The sequence below is a fragment of the Corylus avellana genome, chromosome 4 (assembly GCF_965113065.1).
Source record: "Corylus avellana chromosome 4, dhCorAvel1.hap1.2, whole genome shotgun sequence".
NCBI classification, from domain to species: Eukaryota; Viridiplantae; Streptophyta; class Magnoliopsida; order Fagales; family Betulaceae; genus Corylus; species Corylus avellana.
In genome coordinates, this window is record NC_142493.1 from 24,065,729 (window position 1) to 24,084,816 (window position 19,088).

Consider the following 19,088-nt stretch of genomic DNA (forward strand, 5'->3'; position numbering starts at 1 on the left):
AAGAATCAAGACCCTCGATGGAACCACGTTTAATTGTGTCTATGCAATCTTTATGAAACCCTAGTTAGTGGTCAAACAAGATCCAATCTCGTTCAATCGAGACAATTTTTCCTTGTTTAATTTTTTAATTGACTTATTCATTAAACCCCATATTTCTCTACACCTATATAAGATCAGTGAACCTCAATTTTCATAGGGCGTGTACCGGTGTACGCTATATTCATTGTTCTTAGAGAGGTTCCTAAGTATCTTTAAGCCTAAACAATTTGATTCATTTCCTTGTTCTTCATCAATCAAAATATAGAAAATCCCTCTCGAGTAGATTTATGGATGACAAAAGGTTTGTTCGTGAAGGTGATTATTGGGAAAAAAGACCATAAGTTCTACAGCGAGAGGTGAACGGGCTTTTTTATTGGGGTTGCAAACTAAGTCATGGCTTATGAGTTACAAAAGTTTTGTAAGTACATCACTTTGCAGCATAAAATCATCTATACAGTTGATACCTTAGGGACCTCTAGAGCATATTTCTTAAAAAGAAAAAAAAAAAAAACAACTATGCATTATATTAAAAAAAAAAAAAATTGCCTAATATTTTCTTTTTATCAAAACTCAAGCTTCTGCCTTGAGTTTAATGAGATGTTAGAACATATAAGATAATTTTTCAGATATATTTTTCTCTATAGGTATTTACCTTGTTTCATTGTAACCAATTCTTTAGGATTTGATTATATTTTCTAACCTACACTACATACCATTTTTCTTTTCTATAAATAGACCACATACCAATTGTATAATCAAGTTATACAATAAAGAGTTAGTCCTATTAGGTATTTATAGTGATGAACATAGATTTTTAAAGTTAAACCACTCCAAATTTATGCGTTCTCTTTCCATTTTCGTAATTCACATTTAATTTTAATTAAATATTTAACGTGTTGATCTTATTTTTAAGCCTATAACGAAGAAAGTTTGAATTCACACGTGACAAAGAATGTTAAAATATTATTAAATAATTAAATTATTATTTTCTCATAGCTTATGTTTATGAGACAATTGACTATTTAACACGTTCATTCATTTACTTAACAAAAGAAAAATTAATCCTAATAATTTTTTTAGGAATTCCCACAATCTGTGTATAATATATTCATATAATAATATGTGTACCTTGAATTTCTTAAAAATTTTCTGAAGAAAATCTTGGTGAATGTACACATGATATAGCAAACAAAATACTCAAACGTGAAGCAGGCTGTAATGTGCAGTGATGACAGTGGTCCACTGGTTCTGTTTAATTTTATTGTGGACGTTAGAAAGGGACTGCTCAGACTCTTTGACGAGATTGATGATATCGGATGGCCATTAACCCATTTCTCAGTGCACTCGGCTTCAGTGTTTTTTTACTCCTTATCTGTCCCTCCTTCCGTTTTTTAGCAAATTATTTCTGGTATACTTGTTGTTTGGTTTCTTTTTTCCCACCAAGAAAATAAACATTACCGAGGAGTACGCCATGTTCTGTTGTGCTTTGTATCCAATAGTCTGATCCTCTCTCTACAGACAAGAACGCACGCACACAGAGAGAGAGAGAGAGAGATGCTTCTAAGTCAACTGCATAGCTTGCAGCCATGGATTTTACCCTCCCGAGTACCTAGGCTCAACCGGGTTTCTTCTTCCAGGAGGTGAATTCTTCATGTCCAAAGTCTCTTTCTTTTTCCATTATTTTTTCTGGACTTGTCTTTCAATCGATTATTTGAGTTGAAAGATACGGCATTTACATCATATATGTATCTGTGAAGTTAAGGAAAGGGAGTATTCGAATTATCATTTATAGTTAGAACAGAGGATCGTATATAGATGGGTTGACCGCTTGTTGAATCACAGATTATTTTGAAATGAAACGATTCAAAAGACATTCCTTTCTTTTGGGTGGGATATTTGTTATAGGAAAGAAATTGTTTTTTTTTTTTTGTTGTTGTTGTTTTTTCTTTTTCTGGGAAGCACTTATGGTTATGAGCTTATATCATTATCAAAGTAGTAGGAAAGGATATGATCACTCTTCTTAGATAGGGCTGAATGGTGAAAAGGGATTCGTGCAGGTGGCTCCAATTAAGGAGAGATTCAGAATGCCAATTTGTCGATCATCTTTCTTACAGTGTTAAAGGTGGCCTAATGTTCTGGTCGATGACCCCACTCAACCTCTCTCACTGTTTTGGCTGTTTCTTCAGGCTTTCTGCCACCTGTTGTTTCTGTAATATTTTCACATTCATCTAGTTACCTCATTCTTTTCTTCAGAAAAGCATTTGTTCTTGGAGAAAATTGTTGAGTGAGGGTTAGTGTATTCCCAAGTATTATAATAGTTGATGAACAGGTATACTGGAATATTACATTTAATTTTTGTATGTAATATTATTTTTTAGTATCAAGATTGAAATTTTGCTTGTTTTACATTGGAAAATATTGTCATATGCCGTATGGCATAATAAACGGAAACCGTTCTGCTGAATGCATTTTCTGGTGCCTGTTATTGTTGAATGATGACAAATGTTGCTCACATGTAAATTTATAAAAGGTTTTGTTATATGTAAAGTGCTTTTTCTCACAAATTTTATTGTGACCTGGAGCTATAAGAGGCTGACATTGCCCTGATACTTTTCAGGATATCAATGCCAGGCCACTTCTGGTGGATTAAACATTCGGCCATACATGCATGCAGTTCCATAATTCACAATGGAGGTGAGTATAAGCTGTCTGAAAAAAGAAAAAGATATATTTATCCCTGTACATGTCTATATAGAAAGGTAAATTAATCCATTCAATTCCTATAACACATGAAACGATTCTTGTTAAGTTCTTGACTTATATTCGTCCACATCTTAGTTTTCCATCCATTCTCCACATTTGTATATAGTTTCAAACAGGTCATCATGCCATATTGGGGGTACTTCTTTCTGGTTTTCAACTAACTGTCAACTGTTTGGTCAAGGACACATTAGCTTTTTTGTTTTTTATTTTTTTATGGTGACAATTAGATTTGTGCTGGAAGTGATTCACTTCCTGTCTGTTTCTTAAGGAGTACCTACAGGTTTAAGCTTTCTGATTATCTTTGAAAAGTTCTTTTTATCTTAAATTTTTGTGTATTATTTTTGCTATGATATTGCCTTCAGTTTCATGCCTCAATTCTTTACAAAAGATATTCTATAATGTTGATCTTTTGCACTCATCAGTCTCTCATTGAGCTTCCTTTGGAGTATTGCTTGCATTGTGGTTATTGTTGATGTGATTATTTGCTGTTCTTTTGTTGGGTAACTTCATGTGTTCATGTTGCCTATTTTGCCCGTTGTCAATTGTTTGTCCTCGCTCTGTTTATCACAGGTTTCCAAAGTAACTTAGATCAATCAAATGTTGATTGGCTGGTGATGTACCACTTGATGTAGCATGCAGTTTGACTATTCATCTAATGCTGTAATGGTGTCATGCCAAGTTGCCAACCACTACCTTTAAGTTGATTTATGTTATTTTTTTCCCTTCAATGTCTTGTCTTGACTAGGAACATTCTGACCCTTAATAACCGTAAGGTAGATTCCCAGTTAGAAGCGTTCTTGCAAGGGAATTATAATATCATCAGTTATCCTTATTTGTTTGCCATCATCATCTGGGTGGGATGCCTTTGTTGCTTGATCACTCTAATAAACTCTATTATTTTACTTTCTTTTTAACTTCATGAAGTCTCATGAACATCAATGATTGACTAATCATGTGGTGTATGTTCCCTTTTGGGAACTTCGATAAGTCTTTTGGGATGAGTGATTAGTTGGTGTATGATCCGCCAATTCCATAAGTTCAATTAGGAGGAGAACCTTAGGATCATATGTGTCTGATTCATTTGAAGTGAGACATGCTTGAGTTTATTTCATTTATGGGATTTCATAAAAATGCTGTGTATTCTCCAATGGTCCATAGCTGGATTTTAACCACATTATTTTTTGGTGCCTAATCACTTTATAATTATGACAATATCTTTACAGGGAAATGGGGGGCCAGTTCTCCAAGTACAGGGGATAGGGTAGACTCCACCATGCACATAAATGTTTCTGATGACTTGAATGCCAAGTTCTTTAGGATGGACTCGAATAATGACTTTCAGGTAAGCATTTAATGAAGGATTTGGAGCACAGATAATTTTTATTGTTTTCTTTTTCTGGATATGTAGAATTTAGGTAGTGATTTTATGTTCAGAATGTTGAGTTGCATACTAATCTTTCACTTCACTGGACTTAGATATTTGATTTTTTTCCCTTGCCAGTTAGAGTGCTTCTGGTTTGTTCGGTCAAAATCACATGTTAATACAATCTTTCTTGTGATGATATTTATATCTGTTTGTTCACAGTTTCTTGCTTATATCTGATGATATTTATTTATTTATATGGTCTCATTGAAACACTTTATCAAATCAAAAACACAAAACACTCCCTAAAACAGATTAACAAACATACCCAAAGTGGGTGAAGAAAGTTGGGAATCTGCAAGAGAAAAGAAGAAAATAACTTGGTATTCATGCCAAATAAAGGTGGCATAAGAAGCTTCTTTAACCTGTATTAACGTGTCCTAGTGATACAAACCTTAGGTAGAACTCACCCTTGAAAATCGGCTTGCAAGGGAAGGGTGCCCAAAAGCTTATATACACATGGTTAAGATTAGACTTAACCTATGTGGGACACTAGGATCGTAACATGCCACCACGCTCCGCAGTCGACATCCACGACGACCCACTCTATCGACACGGACTCTATAGTTGCCTTTTCTCTTTTGGCAGCTCCACTCATCTATCAATATTCAATGATTTAATTCTATGCCCATACATAGTACAAAGACATTTTAATCCGGCTTATAGGTCGCCTCCTTTGTGACTCGACCACAAAGCCGCAACTCATTTGATCCCATACTCGACGAACAGCGTCCGATCCTATTCTCGATGTGGTGGTTAGCTCTGATACCAAATGATACAAACCTTAAGGTAGAACTCACCCTTGAAAACTGGCTTGCAAGGGAAATGTGCCCAAGAGCTTATATATACATTGTTAAGATTAGACTTAACTCATGTCGGACACTAGGATCGTAAGACCCATACATTCATGTGCAGAAGAAAGCAGTAAAGGATGATATTCAATGCATCTATAGTCATATGTTCTTTAATAGGTATCCAAAATCTATACATGAACAGTTTGCTGTATGTGGAATTTAAATACAGAGTAAGAGGAGACAACACTAATGTTTGTATATTTCAATGTTTAGGGGCGATGGTAATTATCTCAAAGAAGAAACTGACACAAGAAATGTTGAAAGGAAATTCCTCTAACAAAGAAAAGAAAAAAAAGAAAGCAAAATGAGGATGACGCTGATATAGTCAAGAAAAGCTAACATGAAGAAGATGGCATAATTCTTTTGAGTAATAAAAAAAAGTAACATTGGCTTATATCTGGTCTGGAAATTAGTTTCCTCGTTATTTTGGGATTTTCAATGATGGATAATCAATCTAGAAGTGTTAGATCTCATAAGAGAAGAGATATATAGCTACTTCAAGGAGATTCATAAGCTTTGATTGGCTTCCAAATCTTTAACTGATCCATGTGTTGAAGAGCTGATGAAACTTGAACAAGTTAACAAGGCCTTGTTATGTACCTGTAATGTTGGGTCAAATGATCAGCTCAACTTTTTTCAAACTCTGTCTTGGTAATTTTTATGCGATATCTTACTGAAATTGACTAATCAAAATTCTATGTACAATCTTGGACTTGCTTCTCTGAAGATTGAACTTATTGGAAGTTCGTAAGGTTGAAGAGAGTGAAAGGCAAAAAAATCTTGAAATAATTCAAGTTTGAGCCATGCATGCCAGACCCCTAATCTTTGCAAGAAAATGCATATCAAATTCCATGATTCATTAATTATTTTATTTTTAAGCTTATGATGATCTGAACTCCCTAACTTTCTAATCTATTGACTGGTATGTTACACTGTGTTGGCCACCTATTTTGTTTGACTGCTCTTTTGGATGAGTGGAAGATTGCTGCTAGTTTTATGACCCTTGGAATAACTCCTCAGATTCTTTATATATTGGCCAAGAAATCATCTAGACACTTGATTTACTTGCTTGTTCTCTGTTAACAATGAGTTTTACTATGACAACTTGTTTGAACTCATTCTGGAATAATTCTCTTGGGCGAGGGAAAACCAATGAGGTTCAACTTATATGTTTGATCCATGATGTGCTGCTGGTGTTAAAAATGTGGTAAATATCTTCATGCAATGCTCTGTGCAGGATTATCGAACTAAGATCATGATGGGGTCGATGTCATTCTATTTCATACTGAGAATGGCACAGCTAAATTTTGCTAATTCATTGATAGAGATGGTCCAACAAATACTTCCCTCTGTGGTTCAGACTTTTGGGGCAGCAAGCTTGCCTTTTGCTTGTGCATCTAATTCCCTGAATAAACCCAGGCCTCTTCACTTGGATGTGTCCTTGCCTTTAATTAAAGATATTAGATGGAGCTTTGCACGGTTATTGTACTTGCTTGACGTCCAATTTGAGAAAAATGTTGCCACGTAAGTGAAGGATATTCATTGTTCTTGAGCCAGTGAATTTCTTTATCAACTGTTCCATGAGTAAATTTTTGAGTTGTTGAGATGAGTTCATGGCAGTTTTTTTTTTTTAACAATATTATTCACTTTACTTTGTCATACCAGACAATAAGATTTAGTGTAGTGTTATCTCAATCAAAACAATGTGGCTTTGGCTTAAATCATACACTTTAGACATGTTTTCTTTATGGTATTATATAGTATGGAATGCACTTCAAATGAATTATTAGCTTCAAGAAGGTAACCTGTCATGCCGTGCGTCATTTGTCCTCAAAAAGAGAGCTTGCAAACGGCCACCAAACACTGGCATAGGGGCTCTCAAAACCCCAAATGAGCCACGTCTGCCACCTCAACCCCTTTCCACCATGGCATACATTTTGTGTCATTGCTCGCCGCTTTGCTTCTATTTGTTTAGATGTGATCCACGCAAGTTCAAGTGCCCGAAGAGCACATTTACCGAAGCAAATGCAATTACTCTTTAGATATTGCTGCAAGTTCTTCCCCTCTGAATCAGATAGATTCATATCTGAAAGAGGTTTACAATAAGTTATTTCAAAATTTACTATTTGTCCCTTTGTTAGAGGTGTTCTGAAAATGCCTGCGATCGTGTAAATAGCTCTACAAAACACATGAAACAAAGATATGAACAAGGTAAATAGAAATGGCAAAAAGATGTTTCCAATTCATCAAAAGCAGAAGCTTTTTGTACATCTATATCATCTACCGCCAAAAAACTGATTTAGATGTAGGAGGCCCTGTGTTCGAGATCTCATTCACTGCCTTTTGGCACCCCACACAACCTTTGCTCCCCCAGGGTTAAGATCATTCTCTTCCTTGCAATCAATGCTATATTGATCCTTATTTATTTTATTAAGTTATACTCAATTCCATTGTGCATACTGACCAAAAAAATTCTATGCATTCATCTGTATTTGGAAAATTGTGGAAAACTTGGCAGCTTTAGGAGAATGGCAATGTTGGGGTTATGATCATTGCGTAGGTTTAAAAGGTGAAACTAAATGTCTTGGGGTAGTGTAAAGAATGTCAAAAACCAGAAGTTTACTGTTACTATAATTATGAAACTAGCTCTATGGGCAAATAATGCACCTTCTTCATGTGGACAGTAAAGAATTTTGTTGAAAAAACTCCATGAATCGAAGAGAGTTCACCCTGATTTGATATCTGTAATGCCTCTCCTAGAGTCTAAATTTCTGTGATCAGATTAATTTTGTTAATATATGCTTGCCACTGGTTATAGTTACATAGATATTGCCAATATGGTGTTTATATGTCTGCTATACACTCGATGAATGTCTTCACCAATTCACAACTGTCTTTATGTCCTAATTGATGTGCTGGATTGTACTATTGATGTTTCATAGGATCTTTGTAGTGCTCCTCGTAGCTTGCTTCTCATTCGTTGTCATTGGTGGTTTCCTGTTCTTCAAATTCAGGTAACCTACAATCTACCAATTTTGGAAGAAATTTTGATGTATCCTTAGTGGTTGGACTTTTCATTTGGTAGGCGGTCATCTCATTCTTGTTTGCTAACTAAGATATGTCCAATGTTGAATAAAATAGGGGTAACTCGCAATCTCTGGAGGACTGCTGCTGGGAGGCTTGGGCATGTCTGTGTTCGTCATCTACTCATTTGAAAGTGTGATAGTCTTGTGAATTTGATTATTTGGTTAACTTGATAATTTGCCACTGCTTCTGTATTGCCTATCTCATCATAGCATTGTACGCACTGTTACTAAAAAAGTATCTTTATGTGTTACAGCAAAGATCACGCATTGAACGTGTTATTGGCTTTAGTCTTGCGATATGGGGCATATTGGTTTACTCTCGCCTGTTGAGCACAATGACAGAACAGTTTAGAGTAAGCTATTGAAACTAGATTCATTTACTGAAGCTTGCTTATACAGTTATACGTACCTGGCATCCTTCTGACTTTTTTCAACAGAGCAATATGCAAAGGCTCAGAGAAGGGGCGCAGCTACAAGTGATGGAGTCTGATCATATCATTATATGTGGAGTGAACAGTCATCTGAATTTCATACTAAAGCAGCTAAATAAGTATCATGAATTTGCTGTCCGCTTAGGTACTGCTACAGCCAGGTAATTTGGTCTTATGCTGCCAGTTCGGTTCTATATCGGTATCTTATGATTAAATTTCCATCTCCTGTTTACCTCTTTTGTATGTAATTACAGGAGGCAGAGAATTCTTCTTATGTCTGATCTTCCAAGGAAACAGATGGAGAAACTAGTTGACAATATTGCCAAGGATCTTAATCATATTGATGTCCTTACAAAGAGGTAATTACTGAGTAATTTCCTGTCTTCTAATCATGCCAGTAACTTGAAGAAAGCGCCCACTTTTTTCTTCACTGGGAATGTGCGTAGAGTTTCCTCAATTGTTACTTTCTCAGTTAGGAATCCCTTGATTTTTTTTTATTTTTTTTTTAAATTTTTTTTGGCCTATTCTAGGAAAAGACAGTTTATTACTATAACGTTCTTGTTTTTTCTTTGTATTATTATTTTACTGTTGTTTTTCCACATTCCATTGAGATATATCCTAAAGTAATAAGTACGATATAATCAAAAAGGAAATCCCTGTTACTTGTGTAGCCAAATTCTCTCACAAATTTGAAATAACCATTTAATTAACCATGATGGATATATTGCTTTTCCAATGTTGCTTTTGCTGATCTGGTGACTTTAAATTGAATAAAACATTTGCAGACATTTGATATTGCTTTATTTGTAAAACATGTATGGTGCCCACTCTTCAGATTGGATGCTACCTGTACATAATATGTATCAAGTAATTTATAGATTTTGGCTGACAAGGTGAACCAAGTGGTTCTTTATTAGTAAAGGCTTGACTTCTTAATGACTTTTGTCAAATCCTTTCTGTTTCTCTAGCTAGTTTCCTTTGGGAGTAAGGACTTTATCAATCATAGATATCATCACTTATCAGGCTGGTTTCAGGTTTTAAGATTTTAAATAATTTGATGATATGAAATGTAAATGGATTAGTTATATAATTTTCCAAAATTGAATTGCTTCCAATCTCTTACCTTTTGAGGTTCCACTTTCACAGTTGCAGCCTTAGCTTAACAAAATCGTTTGAAAGAGCTGCAGCCAATAAAGCTCGTACAATAATTATACTGCCGACAAAGGGAGATAGGTAAGAACCTGATAACTTAAAAGAGCTGATTGGGCTTTTGACATTTAATCTGAAGTTTGATTAAAAGCTGCTTGCCTTCTGTATCAATTGACTGTCCAAGGATACGCCAAACTTGCTTTTCCATTAATGGAGTATATTTTATATTGATAAGAGTTTTGGGGAATGCTAAATTCTAAGCATTAGCTTGTTAAATCATTATCCATATTTGAATGAAAGAATAATAACATCAACTTACATGTAACATGAAGTATACTACCTTGATAATGAAGATCATCATGAGAGCAAATTTGTTTTGGATTGGTTTAGGCAAAGACATATAATGGTGGTTTTCAGTCTCAATATGGATTGGATTTTACTTTGTGACGTTGCATTTTTATGTTGTTTTTGAAAGCAGATATAATTATTAATGGACACTCCTTGGTGTTATATTGAAGCTTTGTTTTTAGTATTTTAGACATCTCGACATATAACTCTGGTTCATTAATTAAGCAACTAAGATCACTTGCAAAGAATGTATAATCTTGTTAAGATTATTGACACTGATTATTTTCTTGAAAATCTCAGATTGAATTTATATAGCGCCTGTAAAAATTTTCTAATTAATACACCTTAAGTTAATTTGTATCTTAAATTCTACAAGTTATGCTATTTGGATCTCATTACAACATGAGAACCATATCTTTTGGCAAAGTGGATTATTTAAATTATTTCCATTGTCTCGCCCTGTGTCATTTTTAGCACTCCTCTTTTTTTTAACTGCTTGATTATGCTGTCATTTATTTCCATGTATCTGGTTGATTTGTCCTAACTATTTCACTATCTCATTCCTTCTCAAAAGATTAGGTTAAGTTGATCTATTAGGATAGTAATGATAGGACTAAATCTGAATTCATTGGTGAATGATGAGTTGGTTTTAATAAACTAGTAGGACGAGATAAATTGGTTAAGAAGGCTGGCTTGTCAATGATTAGCAGCAAATTATTTAGCTCTGATTGAAGGGTCTCAAAATTAGAGGGGGGAGGCCGTAAAGGATGTTGGTTGTGGTTAAGAATTGGCATGATCGCATCTGATTTAAGACACAATTGGAAGCACTGAGTATGCGCCCCCCCCCCCCCCCCCCCCCAACTCATCTGTATCTGTAGCTGTTTGGATTATTTCGTGCATAGCAACATTTTTACTTTATTGAAGTTTCTTAAAATTTCACTATTGAATTTTAATGACTTCAGAGCCTCAATTGATTAGGTATGACGTTGATACTGATGCATTTCTATCTGTACTGGCCCTTCAACCAATTCAGAAGATGGAGTTTGTCCCCACTATTGTTGAGGTAGATTAATTATTGGTAGCCTCTAATTGAGACTATATTTTAAGATTTACTGTGTTTTTCTGGGTTGAATATATCCTCTTTAATGAATGCAGGTGTCAAGTCCCAGTACATGTGAGCTCTTAAGATCAATAACAGGATTGAAAGTAGAGCCTGTAGAAAATGTTGCATCCAAGTTATTTGTTCAGTGCTCTCGACAGAAGGGGCTCATAAAGATCTACAGGCACTTGCTTAATTATCGAAGTACAGTACAAATTCTCTAAGGATTTATAATACTCAGCATGTCTCCAGGAGAGAGAGAGAGCAAAATAGAAGTTTCTGACAAAAAAATTGGTGGCCTATCTATTCAATACTCTATCATTGAATGCTCTACTTATAATGTTCTCCATCAGAATTTTTTAGACTTATTAGAGAGAGAGAGCAAAATAGAAGTTTCTAACAAAAAAATTGGTGGCCTATCTATTCAATAGTCTATCATTGAATGCTCTACTTATAATGTTCTCCATCAGAATTTTTTTAGACTTATTATTAGGTGAAATGCTCGTACTCAATTTATTTGGGATGGCATCTCCCGTTTCAGCTCTGGGTGGTTACATGAGTTCCATCTTGATTGAACCCAAACGAAGTTGCGCCTATATCATATAGTATTTATGATGCAGCTGTCAAGAGCGATCATTGTTTTTCAAATGTGATTACTCTTCCATCTACAAATGTTGTAGTTTGTACTCAAACACTAATTAGTATTATGTCTACTCATTGCAGAAAATGTATTTAATCTTTGCAGCTTTCCTGATCTAGCTGGAACAAACTATAGGCAGATAAGGCGTGGGTTTCAAGAGGTAATACTAGCTTCCAATTGTAAATTTTTTTTGCCTGTAAAGAGCTTATATAAGTCTGCTTGTTTTGACTCTTTCTCTAAATGGATTTTGTTTCAGGCAGTTGTTTGTGGTCTTTATCGGAGTGGAAAGATATATTTCCACCCAAATGATGATGAAGTTCTGCAGCAAACTGATAAAGTAGGTGGATACTATGGATTTCTAAACTTAGTATTATGTTCCTCTTTGTTGTAAATAAAATTAGCATCATGGTTTGGAGATTTCCCGTGACAGATCTTCCTCTTTCAGATGTTTGACTCGTTGAGTGGTTCTATTTATATGTTTAGACCAAGGTTGGATTAAAAAATAAAAAATAAAAGCGTCGAAACTCCTCATTTCACTAATTTCCCAAAGTATTCATTTAGGAGGTTAGAGTATGCATTCCTAAGTGTACTTATAGTTTAAGTGGTTCTATTTATATGTTTTTTTTGGATGAATAAGTCATTCCATTTAACCAATGAAGTTCAGTAAATAGCAAACAACTTGTCACTCTTAGAATTTCTAACTCACTACTAACCACTCATTCAAAAATTTACAGCACACAACTCACTTGCTCAAAACAGAAAGGGGAATTCCCACACAAAACAAAGAGATTCAACAAAGATTTCTTAAAACCCTTCTTCGAAAACACTCTATTTTTTAATCCCATAAAATGGCCTTCATTATGCTTTCTTCAGACTTTACTTGCCCTCAAAAATTATGCAGTTCTTTTGCAACCAAATATAGTATACACTTGCCCCTAGTAGCAGCTTGCATATTCTGCCCTTAACCTTTTTTCCTTTTAGCTTCCATCGCAAATCCATAATTCTTTCCCAATCCGTTACAGGAGCACCCCTTATACATTTTCTCATTACTTCCCTCCACAATCTTTTAGTAAATCCACATTCAAAGAAGAGGTGATCTCTACTCTGAGTACTCTCAATACAGTTCCTGCAGAACACACATTTAGAGTCCCCTGTATATCCTCATTTCAGAATCCTATCTCAGGTATCAAGTCTATTTTTGATTATCAACCAAAGTATAAAAGCATGTTTTGGGATTGCACATGAGAACCAAACAGTTTTCCAAGGTAATTTGAATCTAATTTGGCAGACTGCACCCAGAAGGTGCCTAAGCCCTTGATTTTATATAAGTGCAAAAACAAGGATAAGAGGGAGTCGAAGTTGGACGTGGGTCTTCTTGCGGGAGAGGTTTGCGCTGGTGTTTGTTTTCTCAGGCGGGGTTTCCTCAAGTCGATTTTGTCCCTGTCTTCTCTGGCAGCTCACGGTGGTCTGTCACATTCTTCTTCGGTGCTGGACAGCACTGTTCTCGGGGAAGGGATGGATGAAGATTCGGGTAGCTTTCTCCCTTCTCTCCTTTGGAATGGTCTTTGCTTTGCTCTAAGGTGGGGTTCGGGACCAAGGGGCAAGAGGAAAAGATTGTGGCCTACCTTTCTACCATTGAGGAGGAGCATTATCGGGAGGATAAGACTTTGGGTTTCGAGTCTTAGGGGTCTAGGGTTTTGGTGTTCTATGGTGTTTTTGTTTGGGTTGGGTCGGTGTTTAGTTGCGCTCTTCTTATATACTGCGTGTGTTCACAGGGGAGCCTTATGCTGTTTCTAATATAATTCACTTATCAAAAAAAAAAAAAAAAGTTTCAGATGTATTAAACTTACCTTATTAAGAGGGCATCTAAGAAGGTTTGTCAAAATCACCAATCTGGATAGAGGGGAAGAAATGTATTGACACTAAATCTTCTGATATTGCAGGCCTCCAAATCCATTGTTTATCAACCAAAACACTAAAGAGTACTCCTAGGGGATGCCGCCAATCATGCCAAAGAGAATTGTTTTTCCCATTCCCTACTGCATAATGCAAAAAAGATCTTGCAATCTTCTTGAGCTTCAAAATTTTATTCCAACCCCAAGAACTATTTGAAGATTCAGTAATAGTATAGAATGATCTTCCCTTCAAAATATTTTCTTTAACCCAAGCAACCCACAACGAACCTGCCTGATCAAAAATATTCCATATGTGCTTCAAAATGGCTGCTTTACTCCAATCCTCTATTCTCTCTAAACCCAAATCACCTTCTTTTTTAGGAACACAAATTGATTGCCAAGACACCTTTGCTCCTGTAGACTGATAGGAACCATATGGTTCTATTTATATGCTTTGACCAAGGTTGGGTAAAAACTATAGAATGTTTTGCATTTTTGTACTTATGGTTTAACAATTCCGAAGTGTGGTCATACTTTTTTGACACAGACAGACATGCCAGCCCACAAAGTCCTAATATATCCCCTTACTGAGCACTACTTGTAGTCCATTTGAATGATCTAGATCTGTGAAGGCAACCATTATAGCATTCAATTTTGTTGTATATTAAGATGTTTCATGACTGGTGCTAGGCTTGACTAAGAATGGCCACGTGTGTGCAGGCCCTCACTCCTTTTAAATGACTGAATTGATTCTTGTTTCAATGCAGTATTTTCTGTCATTTCATAGTTGACAACCGGATGGTTAATACTTTAGTGAGAAATCTGTTTGATGGATAGAACTTTGTCTAGTGCTGAGACTTCTCTATGAATGGCTATTTAAAAGAGGAATAATGGCTTTTAGTTGAAGAATATCCAGTTTGGCTGTCAAGTACTAGAAAAATGGCTCTCTTTGGAAGCCAGTGCTTGATCTGCTTGGAAAGGATCAGTTAGTGGAAGGAGGATATTTGTTTATTTAATGTCACATGGTTAAATAGTCTGTATATTACATGGTTAAGTGAATGAGTTGAATTATTGTACCCCTAGACTTTAGGAAGGTTTCAACTTAGGTTCTGTCTCTTCCTTTCAAGGGAAAACTTTGATGCATAATGTGTTGCCATTTGCCCCTGGTGGATGAGCTGTACAGTGAACAGTGTTACGCTTGCATGTCTGCTAATTTGTTTTAAAAAAATGCTATGACGATGATGAGACTATAGTCTGCATCAAATTTTAGTCATTACGCTGTTGTGTTTCTGAACTGTTCATGATTGATTGTCTAATTCAAATTTAAATACTTTTTCTTGTTACAAGGAAAGATAAGTTTGCCAAGAAATTGTTTAATGTTTATTTTTGATGACTGAGTTCCTGACATTCCATCCCTGGATCTTATTTTCTATACTCTAAAACTTATTTTACTTTGCTGTTTTAGATTTTGTTTATTTCACCTGTTAATGAGACGAGGAAACTGCTGGTTACATATGTAAATGATGTCAAACAAGGAAGTAGTTCTTTTGAAAATCAAGTGGTTCTAGAAAATAATGGTGAGTATGCAAATCATGCGTCTGAAGTGAAAAAAAGAAGACTGGAAAATGTTGTGAAACGTCCCAACAAATCAGGTTCCAAAGTAAGTATTCCCTACACAGATGCTTTGAAGAGATTTGGATGTCACTTTGATGTCCGTATGGGTAATGTTTTATGCATGAATGCAGGCATCAGACTGGAGTCTTGGACCAAGAGAATACATACTTTTGCTTGGGTGGCGCCCAGATGTTATACAGATGATAGAAGAATATGATAATTATCTTGGACCTGGCAGTGTTGTGGTATCCTCGTATATTCCATTTGGAACTGTCACTCCATGTTTACTATTTGCTATGAACTTGTACATTTATTAGACACTGGTCTTGGAGTTTGAGGAAGTAAAAATTAAGCTACTAAGGGCATGTTTGGGATTGCGTTAGAGAACTTAAAAAATACTTTTAGTACCTAAAAAGTTGTGCAAAACAAAAACTGATATGTTTGGTAAAAAATTCCAAAAATACTATTTTGACTTTTTTACTCTAAAAATGGCCAAAACGCAGTATTGGCAAAAGCTTAAAAGCAAAAAACTTTTTTTAATTTAAAAAGCTCTATTTTTCAAATACAATCCCAAGCACACTCTAACATGCACTGCGGAGAGGTATTTGTTATCATAGTGGTGTATCACAGGATAATTTCTGTAAAAATTTGGTGGTTAGTGATTTGGGTTATATTCTTGATAGTTCAATTGAGTTGTGGTCTCTCATTGTTTGATCGATCTATATGATACGATGAAGAATATATATATATATATATATATATATATATATATACACCAACTTTTAACTATTGCAGGTCCTTCTGTAAAGCTCTCTGTCTCAATTTAAATGTTTTGTTTTCTAATTTCAGATGTCCCAATATACATGTCTATTTCTAAAATTGGAAAGTTTGTCTTCCTCAATTTCCTATATACCCTTATCTTTTTTTAAGAACTGAACAATAGTTTTAGGAAAATTACTATCTTTTTATCTTTTATTAATAATCTTGTAATTTCCCATCAAAAGAATATAAATCGGGTTGGAGGTATCATTAATACACATCCCTCTAGTCCATATCAAAGATACTATAGTGCTTCACTGAAAATATTCAATCCTTGAATTTTCCCACCAGAAACTTGACAGCCAATATGCATCACTTACTGAGGATGGCCAGATTGGTGACCTACTTTTTTTGCTGTCAATCAGTTAAAAAGAACTCTCTAAGATGCACTTTGCCACTAAATCATTGCTATCTTCAGAAAATATATGTTTGACAAACAATAGGGATATTACTTTGGGAACCACAAAAGAATTAACATCATTGTTAATTATTGAGGCTTGATGGAACATGGTTTTAAGAAGTCATATGCATTCAGGTTCTAGATCATACATGAATTGATCTATGGCTCATAGCTCATTATCTGTACCTATATATGTATGCAGGAGATATTGTCAGATACATCATTAGATGACAGGGACAGGGCAAGAAAGAATGCTAGTCAAGGCAAACTAAAAAACGTCCGGGTTTCTCATAGGGTACCGTCTCATTAAGTCAACCCATAGGGTTGAACCATTGTCTCCCAATTTCTTTGGTTTTTTTTTTTTTTTTTTTTTTTTTTTTCCCCTTTTCCTTATTTCTTTCTAATCCTTGTTTTTTTTTCTGCTGCAGGTTGGAAACCCCATGAACTATGATACCTTGAAGGAAACCATAGTAAACATTCAAAATTCAGTCAACAATGGCAAAGATTTTCCCGTGTCAATTGTTGTCATATCTGATAGAGAGTGGCTACTTGGAGGTAATGATGCATGATATTTTAGTTCGCTGAAGATTGCCTTTCATTAACTATTCTGTCTTCAGATCCGACCAGGGTAGACAAACATTCCGCATATTCTCTTCTCCTTGCTGAAAGTATCTGCAACAAGCTTGGAGTGAAGGTGAAAATAGATTACTTGCATTAACTTTTATCTTATTGATCCCAATTTCTTATTTCCAAATATTAATTTCTGGGATTTATTAGTATGAGAGTAGTAGTAACCATGAATTTTTGTGAGACAAGAGAAGTAAGATGATGAATGATTGTATTGCAGGTACAAAATCTGGTCGCAGAGATTGTTGACTCGAAATTGGGCAAACAAGTAATACTTCTTCTGCAGATACAGTTTTTCTTGTGTGAAACTTTGTAAGCTTTTATGGTATTTATATGTACTGAACTCTTGTGGGTCCTACAGATTACCAAAATCAAGCCATCCTTGACTTACATTGCAGCAGAGGAAATAATGAGCCTTGTTACGGCTCAAGGTCTTGAACCTTCTACTCTACCTGCTGTCACATTTTTTATAAAGTTCTACTTTTATATTAGATAGTAATTATATGTTCCTGCATAGCAGTGGCGGAGAATAATGAGCTGAATGAGGTGTGGAAAGACATCCTGAATGCAGAGGGTGATGAAATATATATGAAGGTAATTGTGTTTTTTTTTTTTTTTTTTTTTGTCTTGCTGTAGTACATTGATTTTTCTGAATCAAGGATAATGAGGTGATTAAGGATTAGAAGATCTTTGGTGCATTTACCAGTAGAGGGTGCTGCCTTGGTTACAGTATAGAATTAGATTGTAGAATAAAAGGGTGAAAAAAGATTGTCACGTCACTTCACTCGGCAGACTGCTGATGTTATTTGACATAATATGTGGGCTTTGGTGATTATTAAATTGTTTGTTGTATCATTGAATTGATGGGATAACTTCTCCGGGTCTGATCTGTCATATTGCGTTCATGATAGGTGAGTGGACAAAAGGTAACTTCAACTAGATACGGGACTACTAAAGTTCTAAATCATCTCACTTAAGTTTAGAGATGCTCACAAATAGATCAAATGGTTTTCATCTCTACTATTTGCTCCTTAAACATATTGGGAAATCTCTAGTCTATGACCAGTGATGGTGTCAACCATTGTGCATTGCTATCTTTATCCAAGAGATTGGAACAAAATGCAGCTGTTAGTTAAAAGCAAGATGATGGTGTTAATATTCTGCTATAACCAGAGATCTTCCATGATAACAATCTATGTGACAACCGATGCATTTATCCATAGTAGCGGCATATTTTACTTGCCTCTCTTTTTTCCTGATAGGATATTGGCCTCTACATGAAAGAAGGCGAGAACCCCTCATTCTCTGAGCTCACTGAAAGAGCGTATTTACGGCGAGAAGTTGCCATAGGTTACGTGAAAAACAACAAGAAGGTACAAATCTTAATTTGGTTTTGAATAAAAAGTGTTTAGGAATCATATTCAACCTTATGTTATTGCAGGTAATTAACCCAATTCCCAAGTCGGAACCCCTCTCCCTTGAATTGACAGACTCATTAATAGTTATATCTGAGCTTGAGGGAGAACAACCGATCATTGTGTAAGATGTACAGTTCAGTCTACATGTTCCCTATTTATTTTTCCATTGTTGCAGGGGCATCAATGTCACCATCTTGTATGAATTTGAGCTGAAACTATCACGTGAATTTTCTTCTCAGCAGATCAAACAGCAAAAGATTCAAAGCAAAGGAAGTTTTGACTGTGAAGTAGTGTTCTCTAAATTTTTACCATTTTTATTGTGAATTTTAGCTGATTACTCATTTTCCAGTCTTCTAAAAGATTTCCCATTCAAATAATTGTTTTACATAGGTTCATTATTTGAGGTGGTGCACTCTCAAAATTGATGAATTTGAAAGGTTGTATATCCTTTAAACAGGATTGAGTTTTAGGTACAATGAAAGG

At 35.3% G+C, this 19,088-nt stretch overlaps 1 protein-coding gene across 2 annotated transcripts; it reads left to right on the forward strand.

Annotated features, from left to right (window-relative positions):
* Positions 1-1,346: 1,346 nt before the first annotated feature.
* LOC132177317 (ion channel POLLUX-like protein, putative (DUF1012)) lies at positions 1,347-19,053 on the forward strand. Of its 2 annotated transcripts, none has more exons than XM_059589585.2 (25): positions 1,347-1,679; positions 2,657-2,733; positions 4,026-4,144; positions 6,317-6,603; positions 8,022-8,093; positions 8,221-8,296; positions 8,420-8,518; positions 8,603-8,757; positions 8,851-8,955; positions 9,743-9,829; positions 11,072-11,156; positions 11,249-11,396; positions 11,916-11,992; positions 12,089-12,169; positions 15,193-15,387; positions 15,473-15,586; positions 16,763-16,855; positions 16,989-17,115; positions 17,178-17,254; positions 17,408-17,455; positions 17,549-17,618; positions 17,708-17,781; positions 18,450-18,560; positions 18,629-18,733; positions 18,845-19,053. In XM_059589585.2, the coding sequence occupies exons 1-24, from the start codon at positions 1,594-1,596 to the stop codon at positions 18,728-18,730; spliced, it is 2,565 nt and encodes an 854-aa protein (XP_059445568.2). In that variant the 5' UTR covers positions 1,347-1,593; the 3' UTR covers positions 18,731-18,733; positions 18,845-19,053. The 2 variants fall into 2 exon arrangements, with proteins under 2 accessions (XP_059445568.2, XP_059445567.2); XM_059589584.2 differs by having other exon boundaries at positions 18,629-18,726.
* The last annotated feature ends 35 nt before the right edge of the window (positions 19,054-19,088 follow it).